This window comes from Adelges cooleyi, unplaced genomic scaffold (genome assembly GCF_023614345.1).
Source record: "Adelges cooleyi isolate 19-005CV unplaced genomic scaffold, UGA_ACOO_1.1 ACOO_flye_CR_arks_rails_tigmint_CR_PRNA_14, whole genome shotgun sequence".
Classification (NCBI taxonomy): Eukaryota; Metazoa; Arthropoda; class Insecta; order Hemiptera; family Adelgidae; genus Adelges; species Adelges cooleyi.
Genome location: NW_026095795.1, coordinates 84852 through 105963, shown reverse-complemented (window position 1 = coordinate 105963; position 21112 = coordinate 84852). Strand labels below are relative to the sequence as shown.

Sequence of the window (21112 nt, the reverse complement as noted above, 5' to 3'; positions counted from 1 at the left end):
CACTATTCTAAAAATAATGGTAAAGAAATTGTGTATTATTAATTGTTTTCTCAATTAGTTTAAGTCATTCATATGTTTCTGTTATATTTAATATTACATCTCATACTCACAATTTTTCTATTGTTAAAATTTTTAATTTTTTTTTTGGTTTTTTAACTTCTATTTTATTTATCACATTACTTTGTTACTTAATGATATAATTTGTGTTCTAAATTATTAATTAATTACTCTCTATCTCTAACACAATCTATTATAGCTTAAAAGAGGTAGATAATCATGTAAACTAACTTGATGTTTTTGTATTCTATGTAATTTATGATAGTTTTTAAATATAAAATTATTTGGACTCTACGCCACTCACTCATAAACTTAAAAATTTTAAGAAAATTATTGAAAATAGCTTATTCCCTCACACTTAGTAAGACGGCACGAAATCACCTTAACAAAAGCCAGAATGCGACATTCTCTGTTAACACTAGCATACCAAATAAATAAGGATCCTCCTACCCAATGCGATAATTGCCAAGTCGACCTAACTATAACCAACTTACTTAATCCAACATATAGGGTGTTCCAGCATGAAAAGTAAGTAATAGGTGATTGGGCATCTAGAGGACCCCAAATAAGCCCCCCATTTTCATTTTTTCGATAAGTCAAAAATTGAAGGTTTCGGCAATTAAGTAAAAAAACAATGACTTAAGAAAAAAAAATTACGCCCTGTTATTCAGTGCTAAAGCTCACCTTAAAAGAGGGGTCACATCATTTTCAGTCTATTTCGGCTTCTAACTCAACAAATGATAAGAGAAAAATGATTAGAGACCAGAAATAAATGATAAGTGATAAAAGACAAATGCTAAGACATAATTGATAAGAGATAAAAGAAAAGAGATAATTGGTAAGAGATAAATTATGAGAGATTAAAGATAAATGATAAGAGATTAGGGATAAATGATTAGAAACAAGAGATGAGAAATAAATGATAAAATATAAGTGATAGGAGACAAATGATTAGAGACTAGAGGTAAGAAATAAATGATAGGATAAGTGATAAGAGAAGATATTAGGGGCTGAAAAAGACTGAAATTGATGTGACCCCTCTTCTAAGGTGAACATTTTGCACTGAATAACATGAATTAATTTTTTGGTTTTTTAGGTCATTATTTTTTTACTTGACTGTCAAAACCTTCAATTTTTGACTTATCGAAAAAATGAAAACGGGGGGCTTATTTGGGGATCTCCCAGATTTTCAATCACCTATTACCTACCTTTCATGCTGGAACACCCTGTATAATCCAGGACAGCTCAAAGCATCTAGACAAATGAAAAACCATATATATGCCGATCATTTTCGAAGGAGCCTTAAATGAAGAGAACAGCACTAAAAAAAAAATGTTTTTTAACTAAAATAAACATTGCAGTTAGCCTCTAAGAACTTTACCTTTTGTCCTTTTGTAAAGAACTTAATATCACTTAGTCCTTGAGTCTACAAACGTATAATTGGCTAATAACCGCAGTTGTTGAAGCCTTGACATAAATAAAACATACCGGTTGTACTTAACAAATAAAAAAAATAAAAATATGCCCAACAATGAAAAAACCCGAAATGGTTATGCAAACTTTAAAACAAATAACGTGTGATTATTTAGAGTTCAATTAAACGAATAAAATATGTATACGCATTAACTTCCGTATAAAAATGTATTACAATGCAGTAAATGAGTTGACTTGAAAGCCTCAATGCCCAAAATAGACAATAATTTATTCCAAAGGCATTTCAATGACTTTCATATTTATTGTACACAATCTAATTTGTCAATCCTACGGATTTTAAATGTGTTTTTTTTTCCTAAAGAAAAATATCAGATTTTTAATTTTAGATCCTACCATTACATAAGAACCAAACCACATTAAGCGAGACACAGAAACATCGTGTCCTTACATTGTTTCAAGTGAGTTATAGCTTTTTGAGGGCGTTTGTAATACAATAACAAGTAATTGAGTTTTTGATTTCGGGTATTTAAGTGTTAAATGAATTTGAGTACTTTTGTTAGACAATGGTCTCATTGTATATTGACAAATATAAACATTCTAATATTGTTATAAATTTCTATTTACCTAACAAACATTATAGTTCATATGATACGTTAAAAAATACATATGTTTATTTATTAAATAGTACAAAACAGGCAAAACCCAAGACGTCCAATAGTTAAATTTAGTGTCAGTTGTATTATAATTACAATGTATAATTACTTAACCCTACACTGCATGATTTTGTATTTACACCACATGACAACAGACAAGGTTTCAAAATAAATAGTCAAAAAAAACTTTGTTGTTTAGAAATTATTAAGTACACAATATTACAATTAGACTATAAAGAAACCATCTTGCGTTATTTCTCATTATTACATAAGCAATATGCAAAATATCAAATATTCATTAATCACGTGTAGTGTCGTTTAAAATTAAAATTACATTTGCTGAAAATACATTTTCTTTTATAATATTATAGAATAAATACAGTTTATGGAAGAGATGCAATTATCAAGCTGATTTTTTTTTTTTTTTGGTGAAATTTCAATGTAAATTTATTTGCGCTTTAAAAAAACAGTTATTATTGCTCTTCACTGTTTTTATTTTTATAAATAATTTGTTGTTGCATTTTTTTAGATGCGGTAGCCTCCCTAAGTTATAATTGTATTAACATTAACAAACAAAATAATAAATAAAGTTTATCGAGTAAACAAAGTCGAATAATACAATTTTAACCATATCATTGTTTTTACAATGACTTGGATTGATTTATTCAGTTATGCTTCGCCCTTACTAGACCACGACCCAATTATGCTGGCATAATTATTTCACAGAACTTATGAACGTACTCATAAATAATACCTATTGAAAATTGAATACTAGTGGGAAAGCATATAATATGATAGTATAAAATGTAAGAATAATTATAAACCTAGTTAGTCGTCGTGTATAGTTGCTTTGAATTTATTTTAGAAAATTAGAATCTTAAGTTTTCGTCGTAAAAAAAATGGGATTAAATGAAATGGTTTTGTCTCGGCAGGTAAATAACTATCAACTTAACATTACAATTATTATGACTAGGATTTTAAGCAAAAAGAAAATCCTCATATATTTTTAAATCATTTTTATTGTTAAAATGATTACACTAAAATTATACTAACTTCTTCAGATTCCTCTAAATTGTCTATTATCTAATATCTAAAATTAAAAAGTTTATAGCGACATTCGTAAAATGATCGTTTTTTTTATTATAATTTCCAAATTTTGGATAGTGTAAGATAAAATAATCGTCATTAACCTAACCTAACCCTAAACGTACCTTATGACTAAAATAAAAACATTTTTTGATCAATACATTTTTAAACATATACATATTATTATGAATTCCTATTTCCCAAACTTCCACTAAGGTTCCACTGAAAATCCCAAATTGAAAATTTCATAATATGCGTATCGCTGACATTCAATAAAAAAAAAAAAAGAATTTCCATAAATGTATTATTTTGTCATAAAAAATTGATGTGTTCTTACAAAACGGTAACCCAAAATATAAAAGATTAAAGCCCATATTTGAGTTTAATACAAATGGCATATGACTATCATTATCTGTTTAAAAAAAGTTAGTTGAATATTGTGTGAGGATTATGTTACTAATTATTGTATGTAGAAACTTAAATTTTGGCATATGGACTAAGCCGTTTGTTTGTTAAAATGTATTATAACCGGCTTAAGTCATAATTACCAAATATTTTAATAAACAGTAGGTGATATTTATAATGTGATTTATGAATATGACAATTTCCTCATGTTTTTAAAAACCATTTCAACTTTAACTATCCATTGAAATGAGTGAATGCTAGTGTATTAGCTAATTAGCTACTGTAGTATATACATATTTTGGTAAAGTTAATCGGATTTTTTTTAACAATGTTATGCGTACATATTATCGTTTAGTTATAGCACTAAATTATATGTAACGAAAATAATACCATGATAAGTAAAACTACTAATTAATGGACACGATTTTTTCAGGTCTCAGACATAATAAATGAAACAAGCCTGAATAACATTGTCGTTATACTTATAACGGTAATATTATTTTTAGTAGTTCTTTATTTTAAAATAGTAAACCGAAGAAAGACAACATTAGCAAATCGAATACCAGGTCGAGATGGATTCTTTTTGGTGGGAATGTTACCTATAATTTTTGGAGGACCTGAAAAGCTATTGAAGAATATTTTAAAAGTTGGCAGAGAGTAATTACGCTTTACACAATCCTATTTGTTACATTTCATTAATCACAATATTTAGTACTTTGAGATCAACAATAATTTGTTTGTTGTAATTGTAATATAGATACGAGTACGCCTTATTCAAAGTGTGGCTTTTTAATGACTTATACATATTTCCCAAAAAACCTGAAGATGTAGAAGCGGTTCTAACTAATACTAATCTGTTCCAAAAATCTAAACATTATAATGTGTTAAGCGAATCAATTATGGGCGATGGAATATTTACAAACAGGAAGTTCCATGAATGGAAAATGAACAGGTGAACGTTTTTAGAAATATTATATATTTTTTTTTAATACAATTATAGAAAAACAAAACATAAAAAATAATATAGCGTCAATATGTATAACCAATTGAAAAATAAAATGGAAAATATTTAAACATAGAGTTACCTACTTTCAAACATTATATAAATTTGATATCATACTTATAGAAAATTGGTATCTTCGGGGTTTAAGTTTTCATTGCTTAAATCGTTTGTACCAATATTTTACGAGGAAGCAAAATTCTTAAGCCAGGTGTTGTGCGAGAAACGGGAAAATAATACAAATGAATGTGAAATAAGCTGGGCAATCGGTATGGCGACATTGGAAATGATCGGAAGAACCGCTTTGGGTGTAAAATTTAATGCACAGAAAAACGCCAAGCACGTATTTGTGGAGAATTTACATGTCATACTAAAGGTATACTTTCAATATTTAATGATTTCTGGAACGAATCTATGTTACAAGGCATACTTAATAACTCAAAAGTACTTTACCGATAATGTGATTGAGCTGACATCTCAGTCTTTTGTAATGAAGATTTGTTTTAGGTTTGGGAATACCAAATAGTACACCCGTGGTTAAGGAGCAAGATTCTCTTTCAGTTATCGTCGCTTAAACGCAAACATGACATTAGCCAGAGTAAAATTTACAATTTCATCGACAATTTAATCCAGAGAAAAAATACAGAGTTGAAAAATAATTTACACAGTCAAGATCAACATAACGAAGAGTGTATTGGCCTTAAATCGTTTATAGAGATAATGCTCGAGAATGAACATCAGATGCCATTAAACCAATTACGTGATGAAATAATTACTGTTATGGGTGGTACGTGTTTTTTTAAAAATATTATTTCGATAGAACTACTAGAATATTTATTATATTAATTAACATACTTATTAAAAGAGATAATTTTTTTACATTTTTTTTTTTTATACATGGTATTAGGAGGTCAAGACACAACAGCTATGACGAACGCATGTACAATATTTATGTTGGCTCATCATCAGGATGTACAAAATAAAGTAACCCATATTTTGTATTCATATATAAATTTTAAAATTACACATTATAGGTATTCTTGATAACGAAAAAATTGTATTTTTTTTTTCTTGCCTAATAATAGGTGTTGGAAGAGTTATTGACAATATTTTCTTCTGGCGATCCCGATCGACAACCTACCTATGATGATTTACAAAAGATGGAATACTTGGAACGTGTAATCAAAGAAACTATGCGACATTTCCCCCCCCTTCCATTATTTGGCAGAAACGTAGAAAAGGAAACAACGATTGGAGGCTATTTAATCCCTGCAGGTACGGCCATAGATATATTTGTTTGATAATTAGGCACATTTGATGCTTAAAATAACTAAGTAAAGTAATTTTTTAAAATATCTGCAGGGTCAACGTTCGCAATTTTCCCTGCTCTGTTACACTTTAATGCGCAAATCTATCCCGATCCGGAGAAATTCAACCCGGACAACTTCTTGCCCGAAGCATGTCGCAGTCGCCATCCGTATTCGTTTCTTCCTTTTAGTGCTGGTTACAGGAATTGCCCCGGTTACAAATATGCAATGCTTCAAATGAAAACAGTCATCTCAACACTGGTCCGGTCTTATCGTTTTCATCCGTCGGATAAGTGTCCTAAACCAGAAAATCTTCGTATCATGTTTTCAACGACACTAAAGTTTGTCGACGGGTGTTACGTTAAAATAGAAGCGAGACCGTAATCAATTATTGAAGCAGATTTTAGAACCAAAATTATTTACACATTTATATTGTACTTTTCGGATATTTTGTAATGATATTAGTTAGGGTTTAGTTATTTTTTAGAATTTAGTTATTTCGGTTATGGTTATTATTTTGGCTTACCAATTTGTCGGTGTTGTCTCGTTTTACTAAATATTTTCTGTAAACTTTTTAAGTTACCTAAACGCATATTCTCTCGGTTTTAGACATCATTAATGTGTAAGTGTATTATATTCTTCATATCGATGTCTTTATTTTTAGTTTTTGGACTATTCTTTTTTTTTTCAAAATGAGATACTCTGTAATAAAGAATGGAAAGAGATTTTTTTGCCAATAACGTGATTAGTAAAATAGTTAATTTAAATAACTGCTAAAAGCATTAAAACATATGTCAATAAAACTGTCATCTAAACACTGTTTAGGTCTTATCGTTTTAATCCGTCGGATAAGTGTCCTAAACCAGAAAATCTTTGTGTAATGTTTTCAACGACACTAAAGTTTGTCGACGGGTTTTACGTTAAAATAGAAGCAAGACCGTAATCAATAATTGAAGCAAGGTTTTGAATTGTGTTATTTTAATTTAATGTAATCATATTAAATAGGGTTTCGTTATTTTTTATGTCGAATATGTAATTAGTAAAACCATTGTTATAAATAAAAACATTAAAAAATATGTTAAGAAAAAGTTAAAACGGTTCTTTGTAAAATTGTAATTTTTTACTCGTTACATTTTTGAATCGATATGAGGTTAAATTAGAGTGTTATTATTTTAGCCATTCAAGAAAAAACATTATACTATTTTATTATTATCATATTAAACAAATTATTTAATCAATTTCTATTTAAAATATGTAAACAATTCCAGTGAGACTTAGTAGGACTTAAAAATGAAAAAAAGATATCTTTTCGTGGAGTCCTTTCTTGGATCCATATATTTATGAAAAAATTCACTTTAGAACAATATATTGTTGTATTTCAAAACCATATTATACTCATATCAGTGTGTTATTATAAAATAAATTACTAATCTAATAGTTATTTTTCAACTATAATCAGCAAAGCACAATTAACGGATGGTAAGCAATTTATCTTGGTAAAAACGGAATAATAAAAAAAAATGTAAAAACTCTTTTACCCTCAAGGATGAAATATTTTTCTGCATTTATTACAAAATTTCGAAACACATAACATTGATTATAGCGACCATATAAAAATAAATTGAAAATATAATTTTACTTTACTCCTGTAATATTTTATAAAAATGTCTTATACCTATCTTTTTGGTGCTCATTTATACACCATACACTATGATTTTATAACATAAACTGACATAGTTCTGTTTTATTTCGCTTTATTCTTATTTGTCCTAAAATGTAAATTATGAATATGACAATTTGCCCATGTTTTTAAAAACCATTTCAACTTCGATCAATTCTATTTATTGGGGCTATTACTTGTTTTATTACTTCAGGGAACTTAAACACTAAAGATTAATTTATTAAAAATTAGCAGAAGGTAATTACGCCTATCTATCACATTTTATTACTCTTTTCGTATTCTCAATTTCTAGTAATTTAAGAGAAACAATAATATGTTCGTTGTCTTTGTAATACAGATACGAGAATACCAGATTAGCTACACTATAGTCTATACATATTTTAGTAAAGATAATCTGAATTTTTTTTTTCAATGTTATGCGTACATATTATCTTTTAGTTATAGCATAATTGTAAAATAAAATATTAATAGTTAAACATTTTAACTTCAATCCAGGGCTGACAAGGTGTTATTTTTTTACATTGGTATTGATAATTATCTAATTTATTAAATTTAAATGTTTGTATTAACTTCGTAAAAACAAATATTTTTCCATTTTTTATCTCTTAACCTTTTTTTACTGCACTGTTATTTTAATAGTTATCAGTATAATTTGAAAAAAACCAACTTATCATATTGATATAGAATAAAGAATAAACAACTTAGTTTTTGATATATGAATATTTTAGCTTCGATGCAGAGCTGAGAAGATATTGTTTTTACATTGATGTTTTTAATTAGTTTTCGTATTTGTGTCTGGGCCCATGGATCACCTAAACCGCTTACTTTAGATAGTGTAACAAAAATAATCGTCATTATCCTTACCTAACCTAACCCAAAATGTCTCTATCTTATTACTAAAATAAAAACATTTTTAAGATCTATAAACCATTTGTAAACATTTATATATTATGAATTCCCATTTCCGAAACTTCCACTACGGTTCAACTGATAAATCCCAAATCGAAAAGTTCATAATATGCGTATCGTTCACATTTAATAAAAAGAAGAAAAAAATAACAGTTTCCATGAGTGTTTCCATATCATTTTTACATAAGTATATATTAATAATTTCAAAACAAAACGTGATCTGGTTTCCAATAAGTCTCAACCACAATGTGCTAGTCTTGTATTTTGCAAATGAGCAGTTTACTTTAATGTCTTGAAAATATACTTACCAATTACCAAACGGTAGGCCGAAATTTAAAAACCTAAAACATATAAAACATTAATTGGGGTTAAATAAGCCATTACAGTGGGGTCGGGACATAGTGGGGGCATTGGAAAGTGACAGATTTACAGGCATTATTATAACTGAAAGTGTTAATTTTTATTAGTAAATAAACGCTTCGATGCGAATCAGAAGTATTTTTTTTATAACAGTTCCGTCCAAACCAGTCAAAGTATAAAGCAGCAAAGTAAAAAAATATTAAAGTGAGGTACGGTGTTAAAAAACTAGCATCAATATGTTTGTTTGAAAGTAATTTTATCACATTCAGTTGTAATAATTCCTGTTAACCTGAGACCTCCCCGTCCCCGTTATGCCGTGACCCTATTATACTGACTTTTTTTGGGAAAAAAACAAAAGATAATTATCATGACTAATTTAATACTGTTTACTATTGCACATATGGCTGAACAAATGTCTGCAACATGTGTAAGACTATTACTTCTGAAGATTGCTTGCATATTAGAGATAATAACAATATTCGCTTTATCTTTTTTTACTGTGGTAGACTGCAATTCTACCGGCATGAACCGCTTCTCGTTCAAAATGATTGATACAATTTAAATTTGTTAATTTTAATTGTTAACTGTTATTCATCAAAGACTCAATGTTAGAGTTTTAATTTTTTTCAGGTAGATTTCCTATTTAAAGTACACAATACAACGAAAATACGTTTCTAATACGTAATAAATGTTTAAAAAAAAAATTTTAAAATCTCTAATAAGTTTTTAATTTTTTCTTTTTTTTTTTGGTTTGTCAACGTGTATTGAATGTACTGCATCTAAAAATTATTTCATTTACCCATGTAATATAGTTCAAAAAATGCATACATACTTGTTATAATTATATTAAAGTACACAATATTACAATTACACTATAAAGAAACCAACGTGCGTTATTTCGCATTATTACCAAAGCAATATGCATAATATAAAATATTCTTTAATTGAGTGTAGTGTATTTTAAAATTCAAATTACACTTTCCGACATTATTACTATTGTGTTTTCATTAATTTCCTTTATAATAATTATAGAATAAATACAGTTTATGGAAGAGATGCAATTATCAAGCTAATTTTTTTTCTGGTGAATTTTTTTATTGTGTTAAAAACAATAACTTAATAAAAAAAAATAAAACATACCGGTTGTGCTTAACAAATAAAAATAAACAAATATGCCTAACAATGAAAAAAACCGAAATTATTATGCAAACTTTAAAACAAATGACGTGGGATTATTTAGAGTCCAATTAAAACGAATAAAATATGTATACGCATTAACTTCCGTATAAAAATGTATTACAATGCAGTAAACGAGTTGACTTGAAAGCCTCAATGCCCGAAATAGACAATAATTTATTCCAAAGGCATTTCAATGACTTTCATATTTATTGTACACAATCTAATTTGTCAATCCTACGGATTTTAAATGCGTTTATTTTTTCTAAAGAAAAATATCAGTTTTTTAATTTTAGATCCTACCATTAGATAAGAACCAAACCACATTAAGCGAGACACAGAAACATCATGTCAATAACCATTTGTAAAGATTAAATAAAAAAAAAAACGGAACTTTATATCAAATATACAAAATGATACTTTTACATGTGTTCATTCGTCGATTTCTTTTAAATTGAAATTCTTGTTTAATTTCTAATGCCTTATAGTCTAAGTACAATAGGTGTTCATGACTATAACTTTAAGAGTAGCAAAATCAGGAAAATAATATATTTTATGGACGATTAAAAATGTCAGTACAGTTTGCATCAGAACAATAAGCTAGGGAGGCATGCAAAATAATTATTAATCATTAATTTTTACTATACATAGGTCATGCATCGTACATATAATAAACATAAATAAATACATACAAAAAACTTTTTTTATAAAAATATACTCGTACTAATATTTTGCAACAAATAAAATGAAATTTTTTTTAAGCCTTAGATAGTCGTGAATAAGTTTAATTAATACTTGGCCTTGAGTTCAAATTAATATTGTGTTGTCGCCTAGTGTATTACCCATGATTAGCTTCGTTGTGGTGTACAAAATTATATTGTGTAATTCATTTTTTTAATTGTGTTGTTATAAAAATTTGAAAAACTATGTTACTTTTTTGAAATATATATAACAAATAGTGTATGTAGCTATGAGAGTATAGTTTGTAAGTTTTAATGTCCTTACATTGTTGTATATTGTGTCAAGTGAGTTATGGCTTTTTGAGGGCGTTTGAAATACAGTAACAAGTAGTTAAGTTTTTGATTTCGGGTATTTAAGTGTTAAATGAATTTGAATACTTTTGTTAGACAATGGTCTCATTGTATATTGACAAATATAAAGATTCTAATATTGTTATAAATTTATATTTACCTAACAAAAATTATAATATGTAAATTTATTTGCGCTTTAAAAAACAGTTATTATTGCTCTTCACTGTTTTTATTTTTATAAATAATTTGTTGTTACATTTTTTTAGATACGGTAGCTTCCTTAAGTTATAATTGTATTAACATTAACAAACAAAATAATAAATAAAGTTTATCGGGTACACAAAGTCGAACAATAGAATTTTAACCATATTATTGTTTTTACAATGACTTGGATTGATTTATTCAGTTATGCTTCGCCCTTACTAGACCACGACCCAATTATGCTGGCATAATTGGGTCGTGCACACTAATAAATACTTAAAAAGTATTGTTTTCAAACATGTAATGACATCATTGAATACTCAAAAGTGTATATAAATCAATAATTCAACTATTTACTAGCATCATTTATGTCTGTATTATTATTTTAAATGTATAAAATTTACTAAAAAATTTAACGTAATATATTGCACTAAAAATATAAAATAGTAGCTTATAATATATATATTACAATACTATTTGTATGCAAATTTTGAGTTTTAATTTAAGAGATAATTTTTTAGTTTTGATGTGAGTAGCCCAGGTTAGTCGCTTGTCAAGATGAATGCCTAAGTATTTAACAGAGTTTTCTGTTGGGATTATATTATTGTTAAGAGTTAATGGAGGACTAACTTTAAGTCCTAAAGTGAATGTAATATCTAATGATTTATTTTCATTTACTTTAATTTTCCACTGGTTAAACCAGGTTTCTAGCCCGTTAAGATGTATTTGCAGTTTATTAATGGCTGAATTAATTCTGGGTCGGAAGAAGTTATGCGGGTGTCATCTGCAAAAGTGGCTAGGTTAGTGATGTTTGAATGAGGTATGTCGGCAGTAAATAGATTATAAAGGGTAGAAGCGAGAATGCTACCTTGTGGAACACCAGCTTTTATAAGAAAAGTATTTGAAAGCTCATCATCGCATCTCACTTGGAAAGTACGGTGTGAGAGGAAAGATTTTAAGGTAAGATTTTAGAGGAGTGGGAATGAAACGAATTTTGTAGAGCAGGCCTTTGTGCCATACACGATCAAACGCCCGTGCTACGTCAAGGAATAAGGCTGAACAAAAATGTTTTTTTTTCTAGAGAAGAGGCAATGTTGTCTACAATTCTGTGTACTTGGTGAAGGGCTGAATGATTATTTCTAAAACCAAATTGGGTATCTGGAATAATATTTTTTCGGTTATAATTAAATAGATTCTTTTGATTATGATTTTTTCAAGGATTTTAGAGAAGGAGGGGAGTAGGCTAATTGGTCTATAGGACGAAGGGAGATGCGAGGGTTTCCCAGGCTTATGAATTAGAATAATGACCGAGTGTTTCCAAGAAGAGGGGATGTATGATAAACGGAGGATAGAGTTGAAGATGTGTGAGAGGTGAATAATAGCTTTTTTTGGTAATATTTTAATGATTTGATTTGTTATTAGGTCATGGCCGGGGGCTTTGTTGTTGGGAAGATTCTTAATGATATAATGGATTTCGGATGGAGAGGTATGTTTGGTTGGTAATGACGTAGGGAGAATTTGGGAAAGAGTGGATTCTACGTGACTAACGGGTTCATTGTCAGGCATGTCAGGATAAGGAGTGAATCTCATTTCTAGATCGGTTGCAAATAAGTTTGCCTTATCTAGATTAGATGTGGCTAAGGAGTGGTCAGGATGGCGTAGAGGAGGGATTTTATTTTTTTGTTTAAGGATATTTTTAGTAGCTTTCCATAATGAATTCTTGGATAAGTTGAGTGAGTTTATATAATGTTGATATTTTTCTAATTGTGTTGGCGCAGAATATTTTTTAAGGAGGATGTAAGCGTATTGTAGTTTCTTTTATCACTGGGCAAGTGTGATCTCTGCCATCTAGAGCGCGCTCGTCTTTTTTCATTTATTAGTTGAGAAATATGTTGGGGTAGGTGATAACTAGAGTTTTGAGTAGAAGTAATAGGAATGGAAGAGTCGAGTGTTGCTTTTTGAATAATAGAAGTAAGAGATAGGACCGCAGAGCCAATGTGTGAGGGAATTTTTAAAGGAATGTTAAGGAGAATTTGATTTTCAACAATACTTTGGAATTTTGGCCATATGGTTTTACCAGGCGTAATTGTAGGGTAGGATTTAGTTGTGTAAGAGAGATCATTTAAAGTTAATAAGACAGGTGTGTGATCGGGAGAGAGGTCTGAGGAATTAGTTATATCGTAAGAAATGTGATTTGGAAGAGTAGTTATAAAAAATTCAAGAATGTCAGATTTTTTGATGTTGTAAAGTTAATTAATGAGGGCCCTCTGGTGATGACGATCCTAGAGCCCCAAGCGTGGTGTTTAGAATTAAAGTCACCGCCAGCAATATAATTGTTACCTAGAGAAAGAAAGTACTGTTCAAAATCAGATGTTTTTATATTAGGACGGTTTCTCTTTGGGGTGGACAGTAAACTGAGGAAATAGTAGTAGGAATGTTATTTAGAATTAAGGTAGTATTTGTGGCTTGGATGATATTGCTTTGGTAGGGAGGAAGAGTTGAATGTTTAATATTTGATTTAATTAGTAGCGCAGAGCCCGCGTGAGCTGTGCCATCAGGATGGTCGCAATGGTAGTTATAACCGGGAATTTGATGTCAAGTAGGCTTCGCTTACTAATAGGACATCTATAGGAGTATTTATAAGAAGAGCTTGTAATTCGGTTTTTTGATTTATAAGACCATTAGAGTTCCAAAGAAGGATTTTTATTGGGTGATGATTATTAGTGTTACTATTTATCATTGTTGGAAATAAGAAGTTTATTGATGACGGTTGTTAGGAGGGAAATAATTAAGGTATTAATTAGGGATTTAAAATCGTCGAGAAAGGAGGAGAGTTTTAATGTCAATGGGTCTGAGTCAACGGCGAAAGGAATATTAGTTTTATTAAATTGGCTGTTGGAATTTTTATCAACGGCATGAGAATATGATTTAGAGAGGTGTATAATTTAATTTGAAGTAATGCTTACACAGTGTTGGGCTTTACATTATTATTTGGATGGACATTGTTAATACGACCTTGGTAGTTTTTTTTGAGGTGTTGATTGGATTGGTGTTCTTTATGTATTGGACAACCTCTGAATCTATGTAGTATTATTATTTTAAATATTTAAGATTTACTAAATAATTTAACGTAATATATTGCACTAAAAATATTAAATAGTAACTTATATTATATATATTACAACGTTATTTGTATGCAAATGTATTATTTTAATGAAAATGTGAGTTTCACAAAGCCTATGAACGTATTCATAAATAATACCTATTGAAAATTTAATACTTAGTGGGAAAGCATATAATATGAGAGTATAAATGTAAGATTAATTAAAAACCGAGTTAGTCGTTGTGTATAGTTGCTAAGAATTTGTTATAGAAAATTAGAATCTTAAGTTTTCGTCGTAAGAGAAATGCGATTAAATGAAATGGTTTTGTCTCGGCAGGTAAATAATTATCAACTTAACATGACAATTATTATGACTAGGATTTTAAGTAAAAAGAAAATCCTCATATATTTTTAAATCATTTTTATTGTTAAAATGATTACACTAAAATTATACTAACTTCTTCAGATTCCTCTAAATTGTCCATTATCTAATATCTAAAATTAAAAAGTTTATAACAACATTCTTAAATATATCGTGTTCTTACAAAACGATAACCCAAAATATAAAAGATTAAAGCCCATATTTGAGTTTAATACAAATGGCATATGGACTAAGCCGTTTATTTGTTAAAATGTATTATAACCGGCTTAAGTCATAATTACCAAATATTTTAATAAACAATAGGTGATATTTATAATGTGATTTATGAATATGACAATTTCCTCATGTTTTTAAAAACCATTTCAACTTCAATTATCCATGGAAATGAGTCAATATTAGCTACTGTAGTCTATACATATTTTGGTAAACATAATCTTATTTTTTTTAACAATGTTATGCGTACATATTTTTTTTAGTTATAGCACTAAATTATATGTAACGAAAATAATACAATGATAAGAAAAACTACCAATTAATGGACACGATTTTTTCAGGTCTCAGACATAATAAATGAAACAAGCCTGAATAACATTGTCGTTATACTTATAACGGTAATATTATTTTTAGTAGTTCTTTATTTTAAAATAGTAAACCGAAGAAAGACAACATTAGCAAATCGAATACCAGGTCGAGATGGATTCTTTTTGGTGGGAATGTTACCTATAATTTTTGGAGGACCTGAAAAGCTATTGAAGAATATTTTAAAAGTTGGCAGAGAGTAATTACGCTTTACACAATCCTATTTGTTACATTTCATTAATCACAATATTTAGTACTCTGAGATCAACAATAATTTGTTTGTTGTAATTGTAATATAGGTACGAGTACGCCTTATTCAAAGTGTGGCTTTTTAATGACTTATACATAGTTACCAAAAAACCTGAAGATGTAGAAGCGGTTCTAACTAATACTAATCTGTTCCAAAAATCTAAACATTATAATGTGTTAAGCGAATCAATTATGGGCGATGGAGTATTTACAAACAGGAAGTTCCATGAATGGAAAATGAACAGGTGAACTTTTTTAGAAAGATTATATATTTTTTTTTATTACAATTATAGAAAAACAAAACATAAAAAATAATATAGCGTCAATATGTATAACCAATTAAAAAATATAATGGAAAATATTTAAACATAGAGTTACCTACTTTCAAACATTATATAAATTTGATATCATACTTATAGAAAATTGGTATCTTCGGGGTTTAAGTTTTCGATGCTTAAATCGTTTGTACCAATATTTTACGAGGAAGCAAAATTCTTAAGCCAGGTGTTGTGCGAGAAACGGGAAAATAATACAAATGAATGTGAAATAAGCTGGGCAATCGGTATGGCGACATTGGAAATGATCGGAAGAACCGCTTTGGGTGTAAAATTTAATGCACAGAAAAACGCCAAGCACGTATTTGTGGAGAATTTACATGTCATACTAAAGGTATACTTTCAATATTTAATGATTTCTGGAACGAATCTATGTTACAAGGCATACTTAATAACTCAAAAGTACTTTACCGATAATGTGATTGAGCTGACATCTCAGTCTTTTGTAATGAAGATTTGTTTTAGGTTTGGGAATACCAAATAGTACACCCGTGGTTAAGGAGCAAGATTCTCTTTCAGTTATCGTCGCTTAAACGCAAACATGACATTAGCCAGAGTAAAATTTACAATTTCATCGACAATTTAATCCAGAGAAAAAATACAGAGTTGAAAAATAATTTACACAGTCAAGATCAACATAACGAAGAGTGTATTGGCCTTAAATCGTTTATAGAGATAATGCTCGAGAATGAACATCAGATGCCATTAAACCAATTACGTGATGAAATAATTACTGTTATGGGTGGTACGTGTTTTTTTAAAAATATTATTTCGATAGAACTACTAGAATATTTATTATATTAATTAACATACTTATTAAAAGAGATAACTTTTTTACATTTTTTTTTTTATACATGGTATTAGGAGGTCAAGACACAACAGCTATGACGAACGCATGTACAATATTTATGTTGGCTCATCATCAGGATGTACAAAATAAAGTAACCCATATTTTGTATTCATATATAAATTTTAAAATTACACATTATAGGTATTCTTGATAACGAAAAAATTGTATTTTTTTTTTCTTGCCTAATAATAGGTGTTGGAAGAGTTATTGACAATATTTTCTTCTGGCGATCCCGATCGACAACCTACCTATGATGATTTACAAAAGATGGAATACTTGGAACGTGTAATCAAAGAAACTATGCGACATTTCCCCCCCTTCCATTATTTGGCAGAAACGTAGAAAAGGAAACAACGATTGGAGGCTATTTAATCCCTGCAGGTACGGCCATAGATATATTTGTTTGATAATTAGGCACATTTGATGCTTAAAATAACTAAGTAAAGTAATTTTTTAAAATATCTGCAGGGTCAACGTTCGCAATTTTCCCTGCTCTGTTACACTTTAATGCGCAAATCTATCCCGATCCGGAGAAATTCAACCCGGACAACTTCTTGCCCGAAGCATGTCGCAGTCGCCATCCGTATTCGTTTCTTCCTTTTAGTGCTGGTTACAGGAATTGCCCCGGTTACAAATATGCAATGCTTCAAATGAAAACAGTCATCTCAACACTGGTCCGGTCTTATCGTTTTCATCCGTCGGATAAGTGTCCTAAACCAGAAAATCTTCGTATCATGTTTTCAACGACACTAAAGTTTGTCGACGGGTGTTACGTTAAAATAGAAGCGAGACCGTAATCAATTATTGAAGCAGATTTTAGAACCAAAATTATTTACACATTTATATTGTACTTTTCGGATATTTTGTAATGATATTAGATAGGGTGTTGTTATTTTTTAGATTTTAGGTATTTCGGTTATGGTTATTATTTTGGCTTACCAATTTGTCGGTGTTGTCTTATTTTTAAAAATATTTTCTGTTAACTTTTTAAGTTACCTAAACGCATATTCTCTCGGTTTTAGACATCCTTAATGTGTAAGTGTATTATATTCTTCATATCGATGTCTTTATTTTTAGTTTTTGGACTTTTCTTTTTTTTTTTTAAATGAGATATTCTGTAATAAAGAATGGAAAGAGATTTTTTTGCCAATAACGTGATTAGTAAAATAGTTAATTTAAATAACTGCTAAAAGCATTAAAACATATGTCAATAAAACTGTTATCTAAACACTGTTTAGGTCTTATCGTTTTAATCCGTCGGATAAGTGTCCTAAACTAGAAAATCTTTGTGTAATGTTTTCAACGACACTAAAGTTTGTCGACGGGTTTTACGTTAAAATAGAAGCAAGACCGTAATCAATTATTGAAGCAAGGTTTTGAGTAGTGTTATTTTAATATAATGTAATCATATTAAATAGGGTTTCGTTATTTTTTATGTCGAATATGTAGTTAGTAAAACCGTTGTTATAAATAAAAACATTAAAAAATATGTTAAGAAAAAATTAAAACGGTTCTTTGTAAAATTGTAATTTTTTACTCGTTACATTTTTGAATCGATATGAGGTTAAATTAGAGTGTTATTATTTTAGCCATTCAAGAAAAAACATTATACCATTTTATTATTATCATATTAAACAAATTATTTAATCAATTTCTATTTAAAATATGTAAACAATTCCAGTGAGACTTAGTAGGACTTAAAAATGAAAAAAAGATATCTTTTCGTGGAGTCCTTTCTTGGATCCATATATTTATGAAAAAATTCACTTTAGAACAATTTATTGATGTATTTCAAAACCATATTATACTCATATCAGTGTGTTATTATAAAATAAATTACTAATCTAATAGTTATTTTTCAACTATAATCAGCAAAGCACAATTAACGGATGGTAAGCAATTTATCTTGGTAAAAACGGAATAATAAAAAAAAATGTAATAACTCTTTTACCCTCAAGGATGAAATATTTTTCTGCAATTATTACAAAATTTCGAAACACATAACATTGATTATAGCGACCATATAAAAATAAATTGAAAATATAATTTTACTATACTCCTGTAATATTTTAAATAAAAATGTCTTATATCTATCTTTTTGGTGCTCATTTATACACCATACACTATGATTTTATAACATAAACTGACATAGTTCTGTTTTATTTCGCTTTATTCTTATTTGTCCTAAAATGTAAATTATGAATATGACAATTTGCCCATGTTTTTAAAAACCATTTCAACTTCGATCAATTCTATTTATTGGGGCTATTACTTGTTTTATTACTTCAGGGAACTTAAACACTAAAGATTAATTTATTAAAAATTAGCAGAAGGTAATTACGCCTATCTATCACATTTTATTACTCTTTTCGTATTCTCAATTTCTAGTAATTTAAGAGAAACAATAATATGTTCTTTGTCTTTGTAATACAGATACGAGAATACCAGATTAGCTACACTATAGTCTATACATATTTTAGTAAAGATAATCTGAATTTTTTTTTTTCAATGTTATGCGTACATATTATCTTTTAGTTATAGCATAATTGTAAAATAAAATATTAATAGTTAAACATTTTAACTTCAATCCAGGGCTGACAAGGTGTTATTTTTTTACATTGGTATTGATAATTATCTAATTTATTAAATTTAAATGTTTGTATTAACTTCGTAAAAACAAATATTTTTCCATTTTTTATCTCTTAACCTTTTTTTACTGCACTGTTATTTTAATAGTTATCAGTATAATTTGAAAAAAACCAACTTATCATATTGATATAGAATAAAGAATAAACAACTTAGTTTTTGATATATGAATATTTTAGCTTCGATGCAGAGCTGAGAAGATATTGTTTTTACATTGATGTTTTTAATTAGTTTTCGTATTTGTGTCTGGGCCCATGGATCACCTAAACCGCTTACTTTAGATAGTGTAACAAAAATAATCGTCATTATCCTTACCTAACCTAACCCAAAATGTCTCTATCTTATTACTAAAATAAAAACATTTTTAAGATCTATAAACCATTTGTAAACATTTATATATTATGAATTCCCATTTCCGAAACTTCCACTACGGTTCAACTGATAAATCCCAAATCGAAAAGTTCATAATATGCGTATCGTTCACATTTAATAAAAAGAAGAAAAAAATAACAGTTTCCATGAGTGTTTCCATATCATTTTTACATAAGTATATATTAATAATTTCAAAACAAAACGTGATCTGGTTTCCAATAAGTCTCAACCACAATGTGCTAGTCTTGTATTTTGCAAATGAGCAGTTTACTTTAATGTCTTGAAAATATACTTACCCATTACCAAACGGTAGGCCGAAATTTAAAAACCTAAAACATATAAAACATTAATTGGGGTTAAATAAGCCATTACAGTGGGGTCGGGACATAGTGGGGGCATTGGAAAGTGACAGATTTACAGGGTTTATTATAACTGAAAGTGTTAATTTTTATTAGTAAATAAACGCTTCGATGCGAATCAGAAGTATTTTTTTTATAACAGTTCCGTCCAAACCAGTCAAAGTATAAAGCAGCAAAGTAAAAAAATATTAAAGTGAGGTACGGTGTTAAAAAACTAGCATCAATATGTTTGTTTGAAAGTAATTTTATCACATTCAGTTGTAATAATTCCTGTTAACCTGAGACCACCCCGTCCCCGTTATGCCGTGACCCTATTATACTGACTTTTTTTGGGAAAAAAACAAAAGATAATTATCATGACTAATTTAATACTGTTTACTATTGCACATATGGCTGAACAAATGTCTGCAACATGTGTAAGACTATTACTTCTGAAGATTGCTTGCATATTAGAGATAATAACAATATTCGCTTTATCTTTTTTTACTGTGGTTGACTGCAATTCTACCGGCATGAACCGCTTCTCGTTCAAAATGATTGATACAATTTAAATTTGTTAATTTTAATTGTTAACTGTTATTCATCCAAGACTCAATGTAAGAGTTTTAATTTTTTTCAGGTAAATTTCCTATTTAAAGTACACAATACAACGAAAATACGTTTCTAATACGTAATACATGTTTAAAAAAAAAAATTTTAAATATTTAATAAGTTTTTAATTTTTTCTTTTTTTTTTGGTTTGTCAACGTGTATTGAATGTACTGCATCTAAAAATTATTTCATTTACCCATGTAATATAGTTCAAAAAATGCATACATACTTGTTATAATTATATTAAAGTACACAATATTACAATTACACTATAAAGAAACCAACGTGCGTTATTTCGCATTATTACCAAAGCAATATGCATAATATAAAATATTCTTTAATTGAG

The 21112-nt window shown here is 28.6% G+C and overlaps 1 protein-coding gene and 1 pseudogene across 1 annotated transcript in view; both read left to right on the top strand.

Annotated features, from left to right (window-relative positions):
- The window catches only part of LOC126847995 (cytochrome P450 4c21-like), a 40590-nt gene extending 33569 nt beyond the window's left edge, over positions 1 to 7021 (top strand). The window contains exon 9 of the mRNA XM_050588491.1: positions 5998 to 7021. Coding sequence (XP_050444448.1) covers positions 5998 to 6326 — 329 coding nt within the window. The 3' untranslated portion in view covers positions 6327 to 7021. The remainder of the gene's footprint in view (positions 1 to 5997) is intronic.
- On the top strand, positions 2986 to 17690 carry LOC126847997 (cytochrome P450 4C1-like; annotated as a pseudogene).
- The last annotated feature ends 3422 nt before the right edge of the window (positions 17691 to 21112 follow it).